Source organism: Coloeus monedula (assembly GCF_965178545.1).
Source record: "Coloeus monedula genome assembly, chromosome: 21".
Classification (NCBI taxonomy): Eukaryota; Metazoa; Chordata; class Aves; order Passeriformes; family Corvidae; genus Coloeus; species Coloeus monedula.
The window spans coordinates 1079970-1097680 of NC_138801.1; the positions used below are offsets into that span (position 1 = coordinate 1079970).

At 59.2% G+C, this 17711-nt stretch overlaps 1 protein-coding gene across 1 annotated transcript; it reads left to right on the forward strand.

Annotated features, from left to right (window-relative positions):
- Positions 1 to 15769, forward strand: NR5A1 (nuclear receptor subfamily 5 group A member 1; the record flags this gene model as incomplete). The annotated part of the gene is made up of 6 exons (XM_082295081.1): positions 1 to 102; positions 526 to 667; positions 4224 to 4864; positions 11696 to 11815; positions 12332 to 12479; positions 15522 to 15769. The coding sequence occupies 6 exons, from the start codon at positions 1 to 3 to the stop codon at positions 15767 to 15769; spliced, it is 1401 nt and encodes a 466-aa protein (XP_082151207.1).
- Positions 15770 to 17711: the final 1942 nt, after the last annotated feature.

Sequence of the window (17711 nt, forward strand, 5' to 3'; positions counted from 1 at the left end):
ATGGACTATTCCTATGATGAGGACCTGGACGAGCTCTGTCCGGTCTGCGGGGACAAGGTCTCCGGGTACCACTACGGGCTGCTCACCTGCGAGAGCTGCAAGGTAGGATCGGCCGGGGCGCGCGGGGTCGGGGCTGCGGAGCCGGGGCTGTGCGGGGCTGAGGAATCGCAGCTGGGGCCGTGCGGGGCCGGGGAAGCGGGACCGGGGCTCTGCGTGACCGGCGCCTTGCGAGGCCGGGGCTGTGCGGGGAGCGCTGCACGGGGAAGAGGGGTCCGGGGCTGTGTAGGGAGCGGGGAGGGGGCTCTGCAGGGGCCGGGGCAGCGGGACCGGCCGCGGGGCTTCTCTCGCCCGTTTTCGTTAGCGGCGGATTCGCGCCCGGCGGTGGGAGGGGAGCGCGGCCGCGACGGGAGCCCCCAGCGCGGCGGGAGCCTCTGCCGAACGCGGGTGGATGGGACGGGGTGCCGGTGCCGGGGTGCCGGTGCCGGAATGCCGGTGTCGGTGCCCACCGCATCGCCGCTGCCGCAGGGCTTCTTCAAGCGCACGGTGCAGAACAACAAGCACTACACCTGCACCGAGAGCCAGAGCTGCAAGATCGACAAGACCCAGCGCAAGCGCTGCCCCTACTGCCGCTTCCAGAAGTGCCTCACCGTGGGGATGCGCCTGGAAGGTAGGGACGGCCCGGGCACGGCACGGCGGGGCGGGGGGCGGCGGCGGGGCCGGGGACTTTGGGGGGACTGTGCAGGGACTGTGCAGTTGCCGGGACCGGTCGCGCTGTCCCCGCCGCCGCCACCTCCCCGGGGCGGTCAGTCGCGCCGCCGCTTCGATTCCGTTTTGCCCTCCCAAGTTAAGAAAAAAATCGTTTTTTCGCGTCGTCTCCTTCTTTTCCTTGTTTCATTTTGTTTGTTTCCCCGGGGTTCCTGCTGCTACGGCTTCAACTTTCCAGGATTTTTTTTTGCTGGCAGGAAGGTTGGGAAATAGCAAATAAATTACTGTTTTCCTTAAGCACATAATTCCAGAAGCGGAGACTTAAGGAAAACGTTTGAAAATATGGGGATTGCAATAAAACTGCCGCAGACCCACCACAAATTATATTTTTCCTCTCGGTGACATTTAGTTTAACGGATTTCTGACCCCCAGAGGGGGCGATTCCAGCCCCACAGCCTCTCTCCTGTCGGCGCAGAGGATCCCGACATCAGAGTCGGGCCCCGACAGCCCGTGTTGCCGCGTGTTACGGGTTCCACAATGCTCAGCATCCGGCAACGAGATATATTTGGGGGACAGGTCGTTGGTGCGGGATGGCAGAGCAAACGCAGAGGCAGAAGGAGCCCCCCACTCCAGAGTCAGCCGCCCCCTCCCCACTTCGCCCTTGAAATCGTTTGCGTTTTGCAGCGGGTGGAAGTGGGCTGAGTCCTCCCTCCCGACCCTGGCCGGGCTGAGCCCCTCGGCTGCCGGGATGAGCCCCTCGGCTGCCGGGCTCGCTGCTCGGGACACAGCGCGGTTAATCGGAAAGTCCTTCATGTTCTGGCAGGGCGGCCGCTCGCTCCGGGAGCGGGGTGGGAGCCTGCGAGCAGAAGCGCAGGAGTAAGACACAACATCGAGCTGCACGTTCAACCCCTGCGAACTCCCGGCGTGGGCTGGCTTCCAAAACAGATCCCAGTTCCACTCTCCTCCCTGGGCTGGAGTTACTGGTGCCCTAAATCCCTCGGTGCATGCTCTGGCAGTTTTGATTGATGTCGCAAGGGGATTTGGGAGCTGGGCAGGGGCTGGGGACCCTACGACAGATAGGCAGGGTGCCTGGGAGGAAAAGGCATGGTCTCAATTTGTCCCTTTCCAGCAGTTTTTGTCGTGTTCGCTGTGGAGGTGCTTTGGTCCCAGAGCTATCCCAACAGCCTTTTCTTGCGTATTTTCTTGCTGTTGGCTCCTTAGCAGAGCTGGGCAGACAAGGCAATTACCCAACCAAGGGTGATATTCCCATGGAACCACCTCTTTTGTGGTAAAAAACACAGCTCCTAGTATTTTTGGGCATCTGAGGTGATGCTTTGGAGGTGAGTCTACAGGTCCAAACAACAAGAGCAACCCCGAGGTGATTGATTTTGGGAACACAGTGTTGACACAGGCACCCCTCAAAGTGCCTGAAGGGAGGTGGCAGCAAAACTTGCCCAGGGAGAGAAGCACAGCCCTGGCCCAATTCTGCCTACAGCCCTGGGCACCCTGCAGCACTACCCATGGCACCCTTCATGGCCTTGCCCAGGCAAAGAGAGGTGGCCAAAGGGAGGCAGAGCCTGGCCAACAGCCTGCCCCAGCCAGGGCTCTGCACTGGGATGGGAGCAGGCAAGGCAGTGGGAGTCGGAAGCGGGGCTGCTGGAGATCCCTCCTGCCACCATGTGTGTGTGTGGCTCGGGGGTCACCTGCAGATGGTTTTGGAAGAGTTGATGGGGGTGCAGGTGCTTCCTGGGTGGCTCCACTTGGGTCCCCTTGCCCTGGAGGCCAGGGTGCATCATTTGCTTCTCAGCTGTCAGCTGGGACACGGCAAATGGCAAGTTCTTCCCAATCCCAAGTGTAGCACAAATGGCAGGAAAAGCAGAGCAGGAGGGAATTAAAAGGCCTCTTCTCCCTTTGTGTTCTTGGTGGGAGAGGGGAGGAGGTGTATGCAGTTGCCTCTGGAGGGTTTGTGAGACTGAACTGCGAGCACCTCTCGCTGTGTGTGGGAGTGCAGGCAGCACTAGGGGGGGTCCCTGCCTGTGCATGCTTGCCCAGGGTCACAGGGGTTTGCTTTGGGATGCAGTCATCACTGAGCCCGACCTCGGGCAGTGGTGGGAACATGTCACTTCGAGGGGGTGTGAGATTCGGTTTTCCGTGTCCTCTGGCTCTGGGATGTGTGGCCAGGGCTGCCAGACCTGCCTGTGCCAGCTCGGGCTCCCAGCCCTCCTGCCTGTGCGGGACCTCGGCTGGGGTGTGCACACGTGCTGAGTGTGGCCACCTCCCTTGTACCCGAGTCAGGAACTGCCCCGGGACAGCTCTCTGCTGCCCGGAGAGGTGTGGGCCGGCTCTCAGGAGCGGAGGCCACAGCACCCCTCTCTTCAGAGGCTGCCGCTGGCAGCCCGCTCCCAGCGAGATGCTGTTTTCATGAATAAAGAATGAGGGAGGAAGCCAGGGCGGCTCTCCTGGGAGCACATTCCTGCTCGTCCTGGAAATGCTGCTGCTCCCGGCCACGCTCCCGCCTTTCCAGCCTGCCTTGGGAGCGTTGGGGAAGTGCTGCAGCTCTCCGGGGGGGGCTGGCTGTGTGCCCCAGGATAAGTAGGCAAAAGAAAGGCAGAGGTAACAGCTGAGACGCAAAGCAAGACCCTCTGGCTGTCAGCAGGAGCACAAACTAGCAGAGGGGTTTTGCCTTTGATGCTCGCTGCAGTCTGTTCTCGCTGGCGCTCTCCTCCGTGCCTGTGCGCTGCCGTCCAGCCCCCAGCTCCTGCCTTCCAGCGATCTGAGGCTCTTCCAAGGGGATGCCAGGGCAGCAGCCCCCGGGACCACAGCAGGGCTCCTGCTGCAGAGAAGCACCTACTCCCTTGCGTGCTGGCAGATCCTTGGGGCTTTTTTGGTTTGGTGGGAGCATCTGCTCTGCTGCAGCTGTCAGAGGGGCTCTGCCAGCGGGATGCTCCGGCAGAGCCCTCACCGAGGCTGGGACCCCCGGGGCTGGCAGCCTCCTGCCTGAGGCCAGTGGGGTGAAGCGCTGGAACCTGCCAGCCGTGCTGCCCGACAACGGGGCAGAGATTTGCAGAGAATTAGCACGTGCAGCCTGGGTGGAGGGAACCAGGGTCCCGAGGGGGCTGTGCGGTCCCAGGTTCTGCAGAAACAAGGAAATCCCAGGGCTGGTCCAGTGACAGGGGTTGTTAAAACTAAAGTGGGTGTCAAACCCCCTGCTCTGCTCAGGCTTTAAGGGCTGCCCCCTCAACCCACGGGGAATGAAAGCTGCTTTATTCCCCAGCTCGTTTTGTAGTGAAAGCCAAATGTGTCTTCTTTCCTGCAATCCCCAGAGGCTCTGAGGGTGACACTGGCTGGGCTGGGAGTGACACAACCTGCCGTCAGCTCTCTGGGAAGGTCTCCCCAGTGCCCCACAAACCCTTTTTGCCACTAAGTCATGTCCCCCAGCGTTTACTCTGTGTCCTGTGGAAGCCCTAGTCTCTCTCCATGTGGGCTCACTGTAGTCTCTGCCCTCTCTCTGTCTCCAGCTGTCCGTGCAGACCGGATGCGTGGAGGGAGGAACAAGTTTGGACCCATGTACAAGCGGGACCGTGCCTTAAAGCAGCAGAAGAAAGCTCTGATCCGTGCCAATGGCTTCAAGCTGGAGACCGTGCCTCAAATCATGTCCCCTGTGCAGAGTGACTACAGCCTGTCCTCCACCATCCACAGCATCCATGCCATGTCCAAGACCCTGCCGCCCAACCCGGCCGCCCTGACGCCCGTGGATTACGAGCGCAGCCCCTACGGGACGCCCTCCCTGGGAATGACTGTGCCCGGCCACGCGCCGCTGCCCGGCTACCACTACCCCTCCTTCCCCAACCGCGCCATCAAGTCCGAGTACCCTGACCACTACACAAATGCCCATGAGGCTGTGCCTGCTTACATGTACCCAGAGACCTACCCCAGCAGCTCCCCCCCTGACATCCCTGAGGTCATCCTGAAGCTGCTGCAGCTGGAGCCTGACGAGGCCCAGGTGAAGGCACGGATACTGTCCTGCCTGCAGCCAGAGCAGGGCAAAGGCCGGCATGAGAAGCTCAGCACCTTTGGCCTCATGTGCAAGATGGCCGACCAGACCCTCTTCTCCATTGTGGAGTGGGCACGGAGCTGCATCTTCTTCAAGGAGCTGGAGGTAGGACCTCTGGGGACGGATGCTGCTCTTGGGGGGACAACGGGAGGTGGGCAGGATCGAGGCTGCTGTGATGTGAGGACAGGATGTGGCTGTGGGCAGGATTGAGGGTGAAATATTGTGAGGACAGGGCAACACCCATGGGCACAAGCCCGGGGCCATCACTGCAGATCTGTTGACACATCCCAGTCCTGCTCCCAGCTCCCTGCACGGCAGAGCTGGAGCTGCTGGGCCCAGCCGCGATGCTGGAGCGATTCCCACTGTCATGTGGGGCTAATGATTTCAGATTCATCACGGCGGGGGCAGGTGTTGAGGCAATCGCCGGCAGAGTGACTGTGGTGTCAAGCTCAAGATATAATTGAAAAATGTAACGTTGAGGAATTATAGTTGAGACAATTCTCTCCTCTGCCTTTAGGAGGAAAATCGATGTGGTCAGGTGGGTCCTATTAGTGCCGGGCAGCCGGGGCAGGGCTGGCTGGGGCAGGGGACACCCCGAGCCTGGCTCCACAGCCGTGTGTGCTGCCAGCACCCCATGAGTGTGCCCAGCTGGGGGATGTGGAGCTGACCTCCATCCTGCCAGGACATTCCCTCTAGCAAATGCCCCAGAACATTTACTGGGGCCATGGGAGGGTCAGCAGGGCTGGGGCACCTTCTGCCATCCTGCACACCTTGCTGAGCTTTCAGAAATTTTCCATTCATGTCGTGGGCTGACCTAAGATCCCAAACTGGTGCAAAAATGGGAGAGAAAATTCTGCAACATGGCCAAAACTCAGTGAGCAATGTCCTGGGGCAGCTGTGAGACTCAGGTGCTTTGTTGTGTTTCCAGCATGAGGTTGTGCTGTCTGTCTCTGGCCAAAATCACCTTCTTCCAGTGGGACTGTGTGGTAGGACAGGACCAGGCTCTTCCCTGTGCCATGGGGCTGAGTGTGGCTGAGCCTCATGGCTCAAAATAGCCCCCGTCTGCCAGAACAGTGTCAGGAAATGGCATTGTGGGGGTGGGTTGGGCTTGTTTCAATCATATCAGTGTCCAGCCTGGATTTTGGGAACAGGGTGGTTGTTGTTTTGCAGGAGATATTGTAAACAGTGTAAATTCAGTTCCCAGCTGTATAGCTGTGTAGCCTTGTAACTCCATTGTCAGCCTGATTGCGCCACCAAAATAGGCTGTTCCTGTGTGAATCGGTGTTGGCGGGTTCTCCTCCTGCCGTGGGACTCTGGGGGGATGGCAGTGCCACAGGCCTCACCTGGGCAGAGCTGTCAGCGTCCTGTTGGGAGCAGGGCATGCGCCCTGCCATGCTCAGGACATGGGGTCCAGTGCTCAGCGGGTGCCCACATCCATCCCTGCCATCCTGGGGCCTCACGCTTTTTGCCTTCACCCACATGGTGTTTGGGGGGTGCATTCCCAGCACCTCGCAGGGCCGGGGACTGCAGGACACCACAGCCCACCCCGGCTCCAGGGGCAGAGGGAGAACGTGGCATTGCCATCCCTGACTCCCCTCTGTGCACAGACCCCCGGGCAGCTCCGAGCCCCAGCGCAGAGCGGAGGTGCCTGGTGTCCCCAGTGTCCCCACAGGCGGTGCTGGGGCTGCCCCTGCCCACCTGGCATGGCGCATCCTCCCTGGCCAGGGCGGTGGCTTTTCCTCAGGAATGGGAGAGCAGCCAGTGGGAAGCAGGAGTACGTCTGAGATCTTGAATCCCCTTTCCTGCTCCTGCCTGGCACATAAAAGCAAACGGCTGCTGGGGCGGTAAATGAACTCCTGCTAGCACAGGGTTTATGGCTCTGCCCTAAAGCCAGCATGGAGGAACATCACAATCTCCGAGATCGATGGCACCAGCAGTCCCCGCTGCGTGCTCGGGGTTCCTCAGGGCAGGAATGCCAGCAGCCCTCTCCATCCCCTGGGAAGGTCTGTGTGAAGGGGACAGTCCCCAGCCCCAGCAGGGAAGGGCTGTTGGCTGAGGCCAGAGTGGGGATCCAGGCTGGAAAGGCACTGTGCTGGGACAGCTCTCCAGGGCATCCTGCCAGGCTGGCACTACTCGGGGAGGAGGTGCAGGCAGGTGAGAAGGGGAGGTGTGGGCAGATTGCCCCATTATGGCTTGCCCTGCCTGAGCCCTCCCAGCACCCCTGTGCTCCTTCCACAGGGCTGTTTGCAGAGACCTGGCTTCTCCCTGGGGCCTCACAGGGAGCCTGGAGACAAAGGAGCAAATCCTCAGGGACACGGGGACCTGCTGGCTCACGCCTGGTTAGGACAAGCCTTTGGTCCCTGCCTGCGGAGAGTGGGAGCAGTTTCCCCTGGAGCTGACCAGTCTTGTTCCCATTCCCATTCCCACCCTAGCAACCTGGTGAGGGCCAGACTGTCTCCAACACTCCTGGCGCGGTGGCTGGGCTGGGGGACATTGGGAAGAGCCCCCCTGGCTCCACCACTGCGCCCGGGGAAGGAGGGGGGCCAGGGGCTAATGGCCTCTTGACATCGACTCACACGCCACGTCCGCCCGCAGGCGCGGGGCAGTCAGATTGAAAACAGATTTAACTTCCCAGATATATCGTTTCATTTAAGGGCCAGTAATTCTGTCAGTCTGCCACTGACAAACGAGGGTCCCCATGCCAATCCGCTGGGAGACTGATGTCGCGGCGTTCATCTCATGTCACCAGGAGGAGAATTACGGACTGCGCTGGCCTTCGGAGGCAAGACTAATAACGCTGCACGGCAGAGGGGGATTTGGGGGCCCGCTTGTTTATCGAGGGCCGGCCAGGCAGCCACGGCGCGAGGCCGCGCGGGCGGAGGTGGAAGAGGTCAGCGCTGACGCCCATAAATACGAACTTTAACTGAGTCTAGATGAGATGTGTCAGGACTGAGGGAAGATTTGCAGCATCTTTTCAGGAAGAAAAATATGGGCCGGGGGTGAAATATATTTTGTTGGGTCGTGAGTCTCAGGCAACTTTGTCCTTTCAGATGTAATTTTTTTATATGTATATGGAGAGAGACAGAGAGAGGGATGCGCACACGCGTGCGCTTGCACACTCACATTGTGTCTGGTTTTGGCATGCTTTATACACACATGCCTTGCACAACCTGGTTTATATAGGTGTCACTGCCATACCTACATATCAATATTGTGTACACAGGGTTGCAGTGACCTCTAGATTGGGATGAGCAGCCAGGAATGTTAAACAAATTGCCACAGTTTCAGCCCGAAGGCCAGGCTGGGCTGGGTGTGCAGCGGGTCCCTGCGCCACTGGAGGGGCACAGTGCAGCCGCAGGGTGGTGGGATGATGCCAGCCCCCTCCTCAGCCCCTTTGTGCCCAGGGGCTGGGGCAAGCCACCCTCCCATCCACAGGCAAGCTCCAGCGATGGGGGGGATGCTGAGGGCAGCACCATTCCCACGGACCCAGGGATCCCTGTGCTCACTGGGTCTGTCTGCTGGGCTGCTCTCCCTCAGTCGTGCTTAGAGATCTCAGAGCCACGACAAAGCCTGTTTGCAGTCAGTTGCTTCTCTGCCTTTAACATGTGGGTCATCTTGACCCCATCTCCTGGCCACTGGCCAGAGCTTTTTTGGCAGATTTAAAATCTCCTTCTGGTCATGGATGCTGCAGCAATGTTTAGCATCCCATGCACTGGGGGAAATGTGACACTTCCCTGCCTGTGGTGTCCCAGCCAGCACAGCCCTGCCTGCAGAGCTGTGGTGCCCACGCAGCCAGGGCTGCAGCAGCAGGGGAGCCAGCAGGGAGATGGGATCCTGGGCTAGCCACCCTGTTGAAGGTTATTTGTTTTAAGGTGCACATCGTGGTGATATCTGGGCATGGCAATGGGGACCTGCACTGACCATTAACACCTTGGATGTGTGTGGGTTTTCCATTGCGGGAGGCTGGTGGACACTAATCCACTTTGGCACTTCTCAGTAGCCAAGGTGATGGGTCCTGCTGGCACTCAGTAATTGCTGGGGCTGCGGCTCAGAGTGCTGATGTGTGCCATGCCCAGGGGCAAATCCTGCACCTGAGATCTGGGAGGAGGCTCAGAGGGCATCTGTGGGGTGGGGGCAGGCTGGGAGCATCCAAGTGCTGCTTGTGCCTGTGGCTGGGGATGGATGTCCTGGGACCAGTTCAGGGTTTCCTGCCAAAGAAGTGCTGCTGGTGGGTCACTCTCCTTCCTAAAGTGGTGGTACCCGAGGTGGGGGATGCCCTGAACCAGCCGTGCAGGGAGCAGTGAGCACTGTGGGGCTGCGCTGTCCCTGTGTAGCCTGGGCACATTTTGGGGAGCCCCAACACTCACAGGAGCTTCCTCACCTTGTACCTATGAACCCACAGGGAAGGCTGCAGAAGATTTAAAACTACACCCACTGCAGCCCTGTGCCCAGGCAGCACCATCCCTGCCTCTGCATGCCCTGCCTCCCCTCTGCACCACTCCAGACCCAGTCGGTCCCACAGAGAACTGCAATTTCTGTGGGTTGCAGCTCATCAGGGATTGCTCTTCCAGTGTGGGGAGGGTTACACTGTGTGTTTTGTGAATGGGTTAAATGCTCGCTTTAAAAAAAAGATAAAAATTGCCTCTCAAAGACAGCTTGCATCAGGCCTTTGATAAAGCACTCTGTGGAAAAGCCTTGACATTAAAAGAGGAAGATCCTTTGCTTAACTTTTAACGGCGAGCGTGTGTGCTGCCGCCTCGCTGGGAGGATTGATTGCCTCTGAGTGCCCCTCCATTAGCAGCCCTCTGCTCCCAGCAGGCCAGGCCAGGGCGGGGTGCAGCCAGGTGACCCCAGCCTGAGCCCCCCTGCAGCGGAGCTCCAGTGCTGGAGCAGGGCTGTGCAGGCTGTCTGGGCCATGGGGACACCCAGCTTGGTGCTGGGGATGACTCCGTGCACCCCAGCCAGCCCTGACCAGCCCACAGAGCCCCCAGCCCACCCCATCATGCTCCCAAGCGCATTCCCTCTGTGCCACGGCCATGTGGCTCTGGTGCACTGCGACGCTCCCCGGAAGAGCCGCAGCACGGCGGAGTGTGCTGGCAAGGGAACAGCCCTGCAGCAGCCATGCAGGGTGAAATGTGCTGCTGAGGGGCTTCAGGGAGGCAGCCAAACCCCCCTCAGTGTTTGAGAGAAGCTGATTAGCAATTTTTAAAGGCAGAAAATAAGATTTCAAAATTGTCGAAGTGCTTTCTTTGGAAAAGCTAATTTTTAAAAATGGTTTTCAAGGCAAAACCTTCTGTCTCTCCCTGCTGGAGCACATCCCGCTCAGGAATGAGGCACAGGAAAGAACTTCCAAAACAACGCCCTGACTGAGCCAGAGCGGAGGCGCTCGGCACCGGCCGGGATTGTGCAGCTGGGTTGGCCCCAGCTCCCTGCTGGGGCTGGCCACCGTAACAGGCGGCCACTCACCTTCTGGCAGGGTGCAGAAAGTCTCCATTTTGATTTGGTGCAGAATGAGCTTTTCCCCAGCATTTTGTCGAGCAGGTGGACAGGGGCCTCACGCTCTGCGGTGCTGGGCCATGCACGGCGGCTGCTGCACTGCTCTGGGGATGAGGGGCGAGCGCGGCCTCGGCAACCCCGCAGTGCTCACGGCCCTGCCCTGCAGGCGGCTTGGTGCCATCGGGCAGAGCGGTGCCACAGCCCAGCCACCGTCACTGCCTTCCCACCTCATCCCATTCCCTGCACTGCCTCACGGCCGGCTCTGGTCACCCACCACACTCGAGAGACAAATCCCAGCGGCTCGCAGGGAGCGCCGGCTCGGAGACCGTAAAGCTCTTTCTCATCTGGCTTCTATTCCTTTTGCAATCTCCCAGCACAGGTTTATTGCAGCCTCTTCAGCAAAATGAGGGCATTATCCAGCTCTGTGATGCTGCATCTGTCTTCCCTCTATTAAAGGGGGAGCACAATGGCCCTGCAGAGCTCGGCTGCTGGCGCTGGATTTGCTCCGCAGGGAGGTTGTGGGGGCAGTACCATAATCCCAACCCTTTCCCTACAGTGTCCCTGCAGGAGAGGGGAGTCCAGGCAGGGCAGGGGTTCTGTTCTTTGTGGAAAGGAGTTGGGGTTCAGTGGAGAGCAGTGCCGAGGGAATGAAGCCAGTGACCCATGGTGGTTCTTGGCAGGTCAGTGGGGAAGGCAGCGTGCCCTGCATCCTGCCGCAGCTCCAGGCCCAGGGGCCTGGCAGGGCTCTTAGTTCTTCCAAATGCAGCTGTTGGCTCTGGCAGCTCATCCTGCCAGTCACTGGTGCTGCCTGCGGTCCCCAGTGCCCTGTGAGACCTTTGAGGACCCTTCCAGCCGGTGTCCTGGCTCGAGCTCCTCACAGGGACAATCCCAGGAGTTTCTCTGCGCACATGTGCACAAGTGCACGTGATCACAAGTGCGTGTGTGGGTGCGTGGGCAGGGCTGGGCTGGCAGCTGCAGGGCACGGCGATGTCCTGCGCCCAGCGGCTCCCCCACGGCCGTGCTGCCCCCCCAAACCTGCCATCCTGGGCAGGGAGTTGAGGATGAGCACTGTCTTCTTTCACTTTAAAGTATCCAGAGGGGCTGTCTGGACACACAGGCCCTTTGTGCAGCCACCCTGTGTCCCTCCCGCAGTCATTTTGTTAAAATTTGTGTGCAATCTGGGGAGGTTGTTCACGGGAGAAGACCCATGATGAAAAGAGCCAGCAAGTGCCACTGAAACATGCTGAGCTGCTTGGAAGCCAGCTCTGCAAAGCCACCTGCCCATCTCCTCTCCTCCAGCTTGGGGTCCCCCTTTCTGGGGTGCAGCTCCAGCTCTCCATGCTCACCCCAGGGGACCCCCCCTCCTGCGGAATCCACAGGGTGGGTGCTGTGCAGTGCAGCACAGTGGGCGTCAACTGTGCTGCTCCCGCTCTGTTTCAGGTGGGTGACCAGATGAAGCTGCTGCAGAACTGCTGGAGTGAGCTGCTGGTGTTTGACCACATCTACCGGCAGCTGCAGCACGGCAAGGAGCACAGTGTGCTGCTGGTCACCGGCCAGGAGGTGAGAAATGGCCTCTGGGACTGTGGCGGGGCTGTGGAGAGGCAGTGGGGACAGGCAGGGGCTGCATGCGGGAATGGAGTGACTTCTTTCTTTTGTCCCAGTGTGCCCAACTCGGCATAGGGCAGACAGGTGCTGTTGTTACACTCTGGGTCTGCTTGTGCAGAAGGTCCTATCCTGTCCCATCCTGCCACACACCTCCTGGTTCTGGAGAATAATGTTTCTTAATGGAAAGATCAACAACCCCACCCATACTCTCAGGGGTGGGATGTGAGGAGGGGCACCTTCCCTCCCCAGGGGTGGCTTTTGGAGATGTGTTTCCTTCAATTCCAGCACCCTGTGAAGGGCCCTCCCGTTTTAAACGGTGTTCCTGTTTCACCTGTCAGTCTTTTTTTTGACACCCCTAATTCTCAGTCGGTGCTCAGGGCTCGCCCCAGCTCCTGGCCTGTGTGAGGTGCCCTGCAGCAGGTTGTGGTGAGGCTGGGGCTGCCAAAGCTGATGTCACCCCTGTCCCTGCAGGTGGACATGTCGACCATCTCAGCCCAGGCCGGCTCCATCCTGAACACGCTGGTGCTGCGGGCACAGGAGCTCGTCCTGCACTTGCACTCGCTCCAAGTGGACCGGCACGAATTCGTATGCCTCAAGTTCCTCATCCTCTTCAGCCTCGGTGAGTGTAGCCGGGGGGCACTAGGGCGAGGGGCAGCTGCTCTGGGGTCACGGCGGTGCTGCTGCATGTGGGGTCTGGGGTGGGAGCGCGGCTGGAGGGGGCACACACAGCCCAGGGTCCGGCTGTGCGACAAAGGGGCTTCTAATGAGGAGCCAGGAGCGAGAGCTGGCACCTGCCTGTCCCCCTCTCACCCGGGGTCCAAAACGTCTCCCGCTGCGGGGCTGAGCTCTGCTCCAGCTGCAGGGGACATTGTCACCCCTTTGGCCAAGAGGAGCCTGTTTTGGTCACTCGCCCAGCACACCGGGCAGGGAAACAAGCGCTGATACGGCAGAGGGAAAACAGGCGTGTTGACAGAGGCGAGCGCGGCCGGGCCGGCCGTATCTCCCGGGATTTGCGTCAGAGGCCCGAGCGCCGCGCTGGGCAGGGGCTCCGGCGCTCCTGATTAGGCTCAGCCTGGAGCCTGCGGTTCGCACGCTCCCACCTCACCCAGACAAAATAACACCGGAGCCGTGGGCCCTGTTCCAGAGCCTGAAACGTCCCCGGGGTGGCAGAGCCCGCTCCTGCCCCTGGGATCCCTGTGGCAGCCGAGTGCTGGTGCTGGCACGGTGAGCCCACCACTGTCTGCGGCAGACGTGTCCCCACCGCCAGCCCCGTCCCTGTTCCAATGCCTTGCTCTGTGCTTGCACTTCTGCATCCGTGGGGTCCTGTCCAGGGACAGCGGTGGGAGCTGCACCTGCAGCATCTCCTCCCTCAGCTTTCCTTTCCTCTGGAGCTGTTTAGAAATCCAGAGAAACGAGGCACGATAATTCGTTGCTCAAGCTGTGATAAGGTGTGGCACAAACAGTGCCCAGGCTGGGAAATGAAGGAGATGGGGGAGCTCGTACCCCGAGCCAGGACCTCCCCTGGCTGCTGCCCCACGGTCTCCGTACCAGGAGGGCCAGGTCGCCCCGTGCTGCCCCAGGTCCCCCTGTGTCCCCTGGTACGGCCCAGCACAGCGAGCAGGAGCAGCGTCCTCCCCGATGGCTTCCCCTGAGCAGGCGCTTTCAGGGAGGGCGTGGAATCCAATAGCTGTTTTCCCATACATCGTTTTGCCCCAAATGCAACTTTTTCTCTCCATATTGCACAGCTCACTTGGAGTAATTTGCGCTTCGCAGGCTCAGCTGTAGGGAACGGGATTGTGTATTATGTGCAGGATGTAATTGCCTTTAACAAGAGAATTTCCACATTTACCACTCTGCCACAGCACAGTCAAAGCCAAGCCCTGCTCACAAGAGCTGCCATTTGAGTTCTAAATAGATTTCTCTCCTGAGCAGGTAAAGAGATTTAATTAAAATTAGGGCTTCTCAAAATAGCAATATTTATGAGGACGGCACAGGTTAGCTTTGTTCTACAGAAGGGCTTAATAGAGCCTTAATGGATTGACCTATCATTCGATTTCATGACTTACATTCATGAAGCAGCTACTCTTGGGGAGGGGAGGAAGAGAGGCTTTTATAGCCCACATTCCCTTAAGCGTTTGCAATTTATCAGCAGCTTCTCCCAAACAAAAGGAGCTGTGAATAGGAAGAACACTTGAGGGCATAGAAATAATCCCAGGCATATCTGTATGTGTGATGGGAGGCTTTGTCACAGGACAGTCTTTGCAACTGCTGCAGTGTCTCTAAATGAAGTGAGTCAATGTTATTTGGACAACATTCTTTATTCCTTGCAGGAATGAAAAGATTATTCAAATATTCAATTAAACAGTGAATAGGGTCTTTCAGAGAACCAGGTGAGTTCATCGAGTAGAACTAGCTATTGTTGAGCCAACTCAGAGGATAGATTTGACATTTATCAATATAACTTCTTTTTTTTAATGACATGCACAACAACCTTATGCAGATAAAGAGATTTCATAACAACAGCCCGGGTAGCAGGAGACAATAGGAGCAAATGTGCCATCAGAGTGAAAAGGGAAGGGTGGTCTGATACACTGCATCTTGGCACAACCTGTGCCCTTTGTGCCTGCCCCCGCAGTGCCCGTGCTGGCCACGGGCATGGCCTGAGGCTGGCGCTCCCCGGGGGCTCACAGCCCCCGGCTGTGCTGTGCCCCCAGCCACGCCTCCGCTCCCGGCTCCGACCCCCGGGGGCTTCCGGCTTTGCTGGGCTGCAGCAGCCTTGGGTGCCACAGTCCCTTCAAGGGATCCCCAAACTCCCAGCTGCCTTGGCCAGACCCTGTGCCCAGATTTCCCTGTTCCCAGCCCGTGAGTGGGAATTTGGCCTTGCATCGGGGGCTGTGGGCAGCAGAGCCAGCGGGTCTGTGACCGAGGCAGCGCTCCCGATTACCTCGTCCTGCACAGTCAATCCACTAAATCCACTTGCCCTGGAGGGACTGTGCCGGGGTTGGCAGCAAGGTCTCTGCTGGGCAGGCGTGTGGTACCATCGCTGTGTGCAGCTGTAGGTGGTGATGGGGCAGTGCTCAGCGCTGGTTCCCTGAAGCCAGCAAAATCTGCGTGCAGGGACAACTGATCCTGCCTGCACCTCGGTGCCGCTGCCTGCTGAGCTGCTTCTTACCCTGCTGGCAGCAGAGCTGGCAGCAGGATTACGGGAAGCTGCTGTGGCCCTGGCGAGGCACGGAGGATTAGGGTTTCCAGGCTGGTGAGCCTGGTTGCCACATTGGAAAGACCAGGTTTATCAGGGAATTAATTCAGCCGCTTCCTCGACCTTCAGGAATTAAAGAGGGCTGATGGCAGCGACTCCCAGTGTGTTGGCACAGCTGGCAACACCTTCTGGCTTTGCAGCTTCCTGGGTAGTGAGGGTAGGGAGACACCAGTCCTACTGCCAGGGGGTTTGGAATCTGTCTTCCGCATCAGGGGAGACCTGGGGAGTAGGGTAGGGATGGAGAGCCCGTGGCTGGGTAGTCCCCTCCTGCACTGTGTTTTCATGCATGAGGGACATTGACCCAGGACTGTGGGTCCCTCCTGGCTCACCCAGCACAGCGTGGCACGGATGGCACAGACACATGAGTTTGGCACCATTTCATGCCCATCCTCCCTCTTGCAGACGTGAAGTACCTGGAGAACCACACGCTGGCCAAGGATGCTCAGGAGAAGGCCAACGCGGCGCTGCTGGAGTACACGGTCTGCCACTACCCCCACTCCACGGACAAGTTTCGCCAGCTGCTGCTGTGGCTGGCGGAGGTCCGGGCGCTGAGCCTGCAGGCTGAGGAGTACCTGTACCACAAGCACCTGAGCGGGGAGGTGCCCTGCAACAACCTCCTCATCGAGATGCTGCACGCCAAGCGGACTTGAGCGGCCACCAGCACGACCCGGCAGTGCCCCAGTGCCTCCAGCAGGGGCAGGACTGGTGCCCGGGGCTGGCGGGCACCGCCTCCCCCCTGCCTTCCTCAGTGATGCTATTTAACCTCTGCTATTGAAACGCCCCAGAAGGTTTCGTACACAGCAAGGACAGTTGAGGCTGCAGGGCCATGGCTTGACTGCCAGCCTGCCCCGTTGGCAGTGCTGACCCCCAGTTCCACTGCACACTTGGTGCCCAAACCTGTCACTTGCCAACCTGGCTTGGCAGCGTGAAGGAAGGGTAAAGCCTGTCCCGGCTTTTCTCCTATTTCTGCTCCTCTCCTGCTGCCCCCACCAGCTGTTTCTTTACTGCTGCCATCCCTCCCCAACCTTGCCCATGTCTCAGGGCCCCTCGTGCACAGGGCAGGAGACAGGGGAGGTGAACCACCTCCAGGTTGTGGTTTTATGGTGGTTGAGGTGTCTCCGGGCACCAAGGAACACATGGAGGTGGAGGATTTCTGCAGGAACTACACAGAATGCTGGGGCTGGGCTGGACATGTTGGGCCCATGCGGCTGTGCCAGGACCCCAAGGTGCAGATGCTGGATCCCAATTGCTGCCAGCTCTGTGTCCTGCAGCTGCCCCAGCTAGGAGAGGGTAGGCAGGGATGGACAGCTGTGAATCCTCTGCTGAGGTGCATTTTCCTAGTGCCTGCTGGTGCTGGAGGCAGCAGTTCTGGCTTTGCAGCCTGTGGCAGCCACAGTGCCCAGAGCCCAGAGCTGCCCACAGGCAGCACAGCTCTGTCCTGCCCCCGGGTGTGGTGGCAGAGCAGCCAGGCAGGAGGGAGGTGCAAGCTCCAGCACGTGCCCAGGATCTTGGGGAAGCCTGGGGAGCTCTGCAGGCCCTCCCCGCATTTATCTGCCGAGTGAGTGGGTAAGGAGGAATAAGGATTGTCCTGCACTTCGTGCTGGGCCTCCCGGCCCCCTCTTGCGCTCTGCTGTGTCCCCAGGGGACAGCAAAGGCTGTGCAGAAGCCACAGGCAAAGAGCTCTCTGTTCCTCTCCCGTCACAGGACAGGGGCTCACAGACAGGACTGGGAGCGCTGGGGGTCGCAGCCCCCCAGACTGGGCCGTGCTGGACTCTCACTGCTGCCTTCCCTCCGTCTCAGCCGTGCTCTCCTCTCCTCTGCCCCACCACTGGGGCCGGCACAGCCCTTGCCCCACGGACCCCCAGCTCTGGGGGTTCTGCAGTAGGGCCGGGGTTGTTCAGGCTTGTTCCCCAGGGCGGGGATGTCCTCGTGCCCAGGGGCCACCACAGCTCTGCAGAGCCGGTGCCTGGAGGAGCCACAGAGGCTGCGCCCGGAGCCACGCGGTTTGTGAAGCTTGTTAGACACACAAGAGCATGTTTGTCTCGCTTTAACACGTTTGTGCATTTTCCTCCTGAAGTCTGTGGTTTGGTTTCACCTTCTTCTTTTTGTGAACTTAAAGAACTGGAGAAAATGTTTTGGGAGGTAAAAGACGTTTTATTTTCAGAAAATGAGAAGTGTCCTTAAGTGTCTCTCTCTGTCTCTCACATCCTTTCCTCCCTCTCATCCCCTTCCCCACTCCTTCCCCTTCCTTCCCAGGCAGAAGGCTACCAACTTCCTTGTCAGGAGCAAACCACTGTAATAAATTTTGCAGTTCATTTAAAATGGCAGCCTTTGTCTTTTCTGACTGTCTTTCTAACCCTTGTGGTTAGTGCTTGGCACGGGGAGGGCTGGGTGATTGTGGGTGCTCTCCTGGGGTATCACCTGCCTTTGTGGGACCGGGACAGCTTGGTTGTGGGAGGAGGCTGCTGCTGCCTTTGATTCAGGGCATTGGGGACTCCAGATTGGTTCAAAGTGCTGCTGGGAATTGCCATAGTGGCTCTTAGAATGTTTTTCAAGTGAGCGCAGGAACAGCAACATCTACGGGCAATTAGT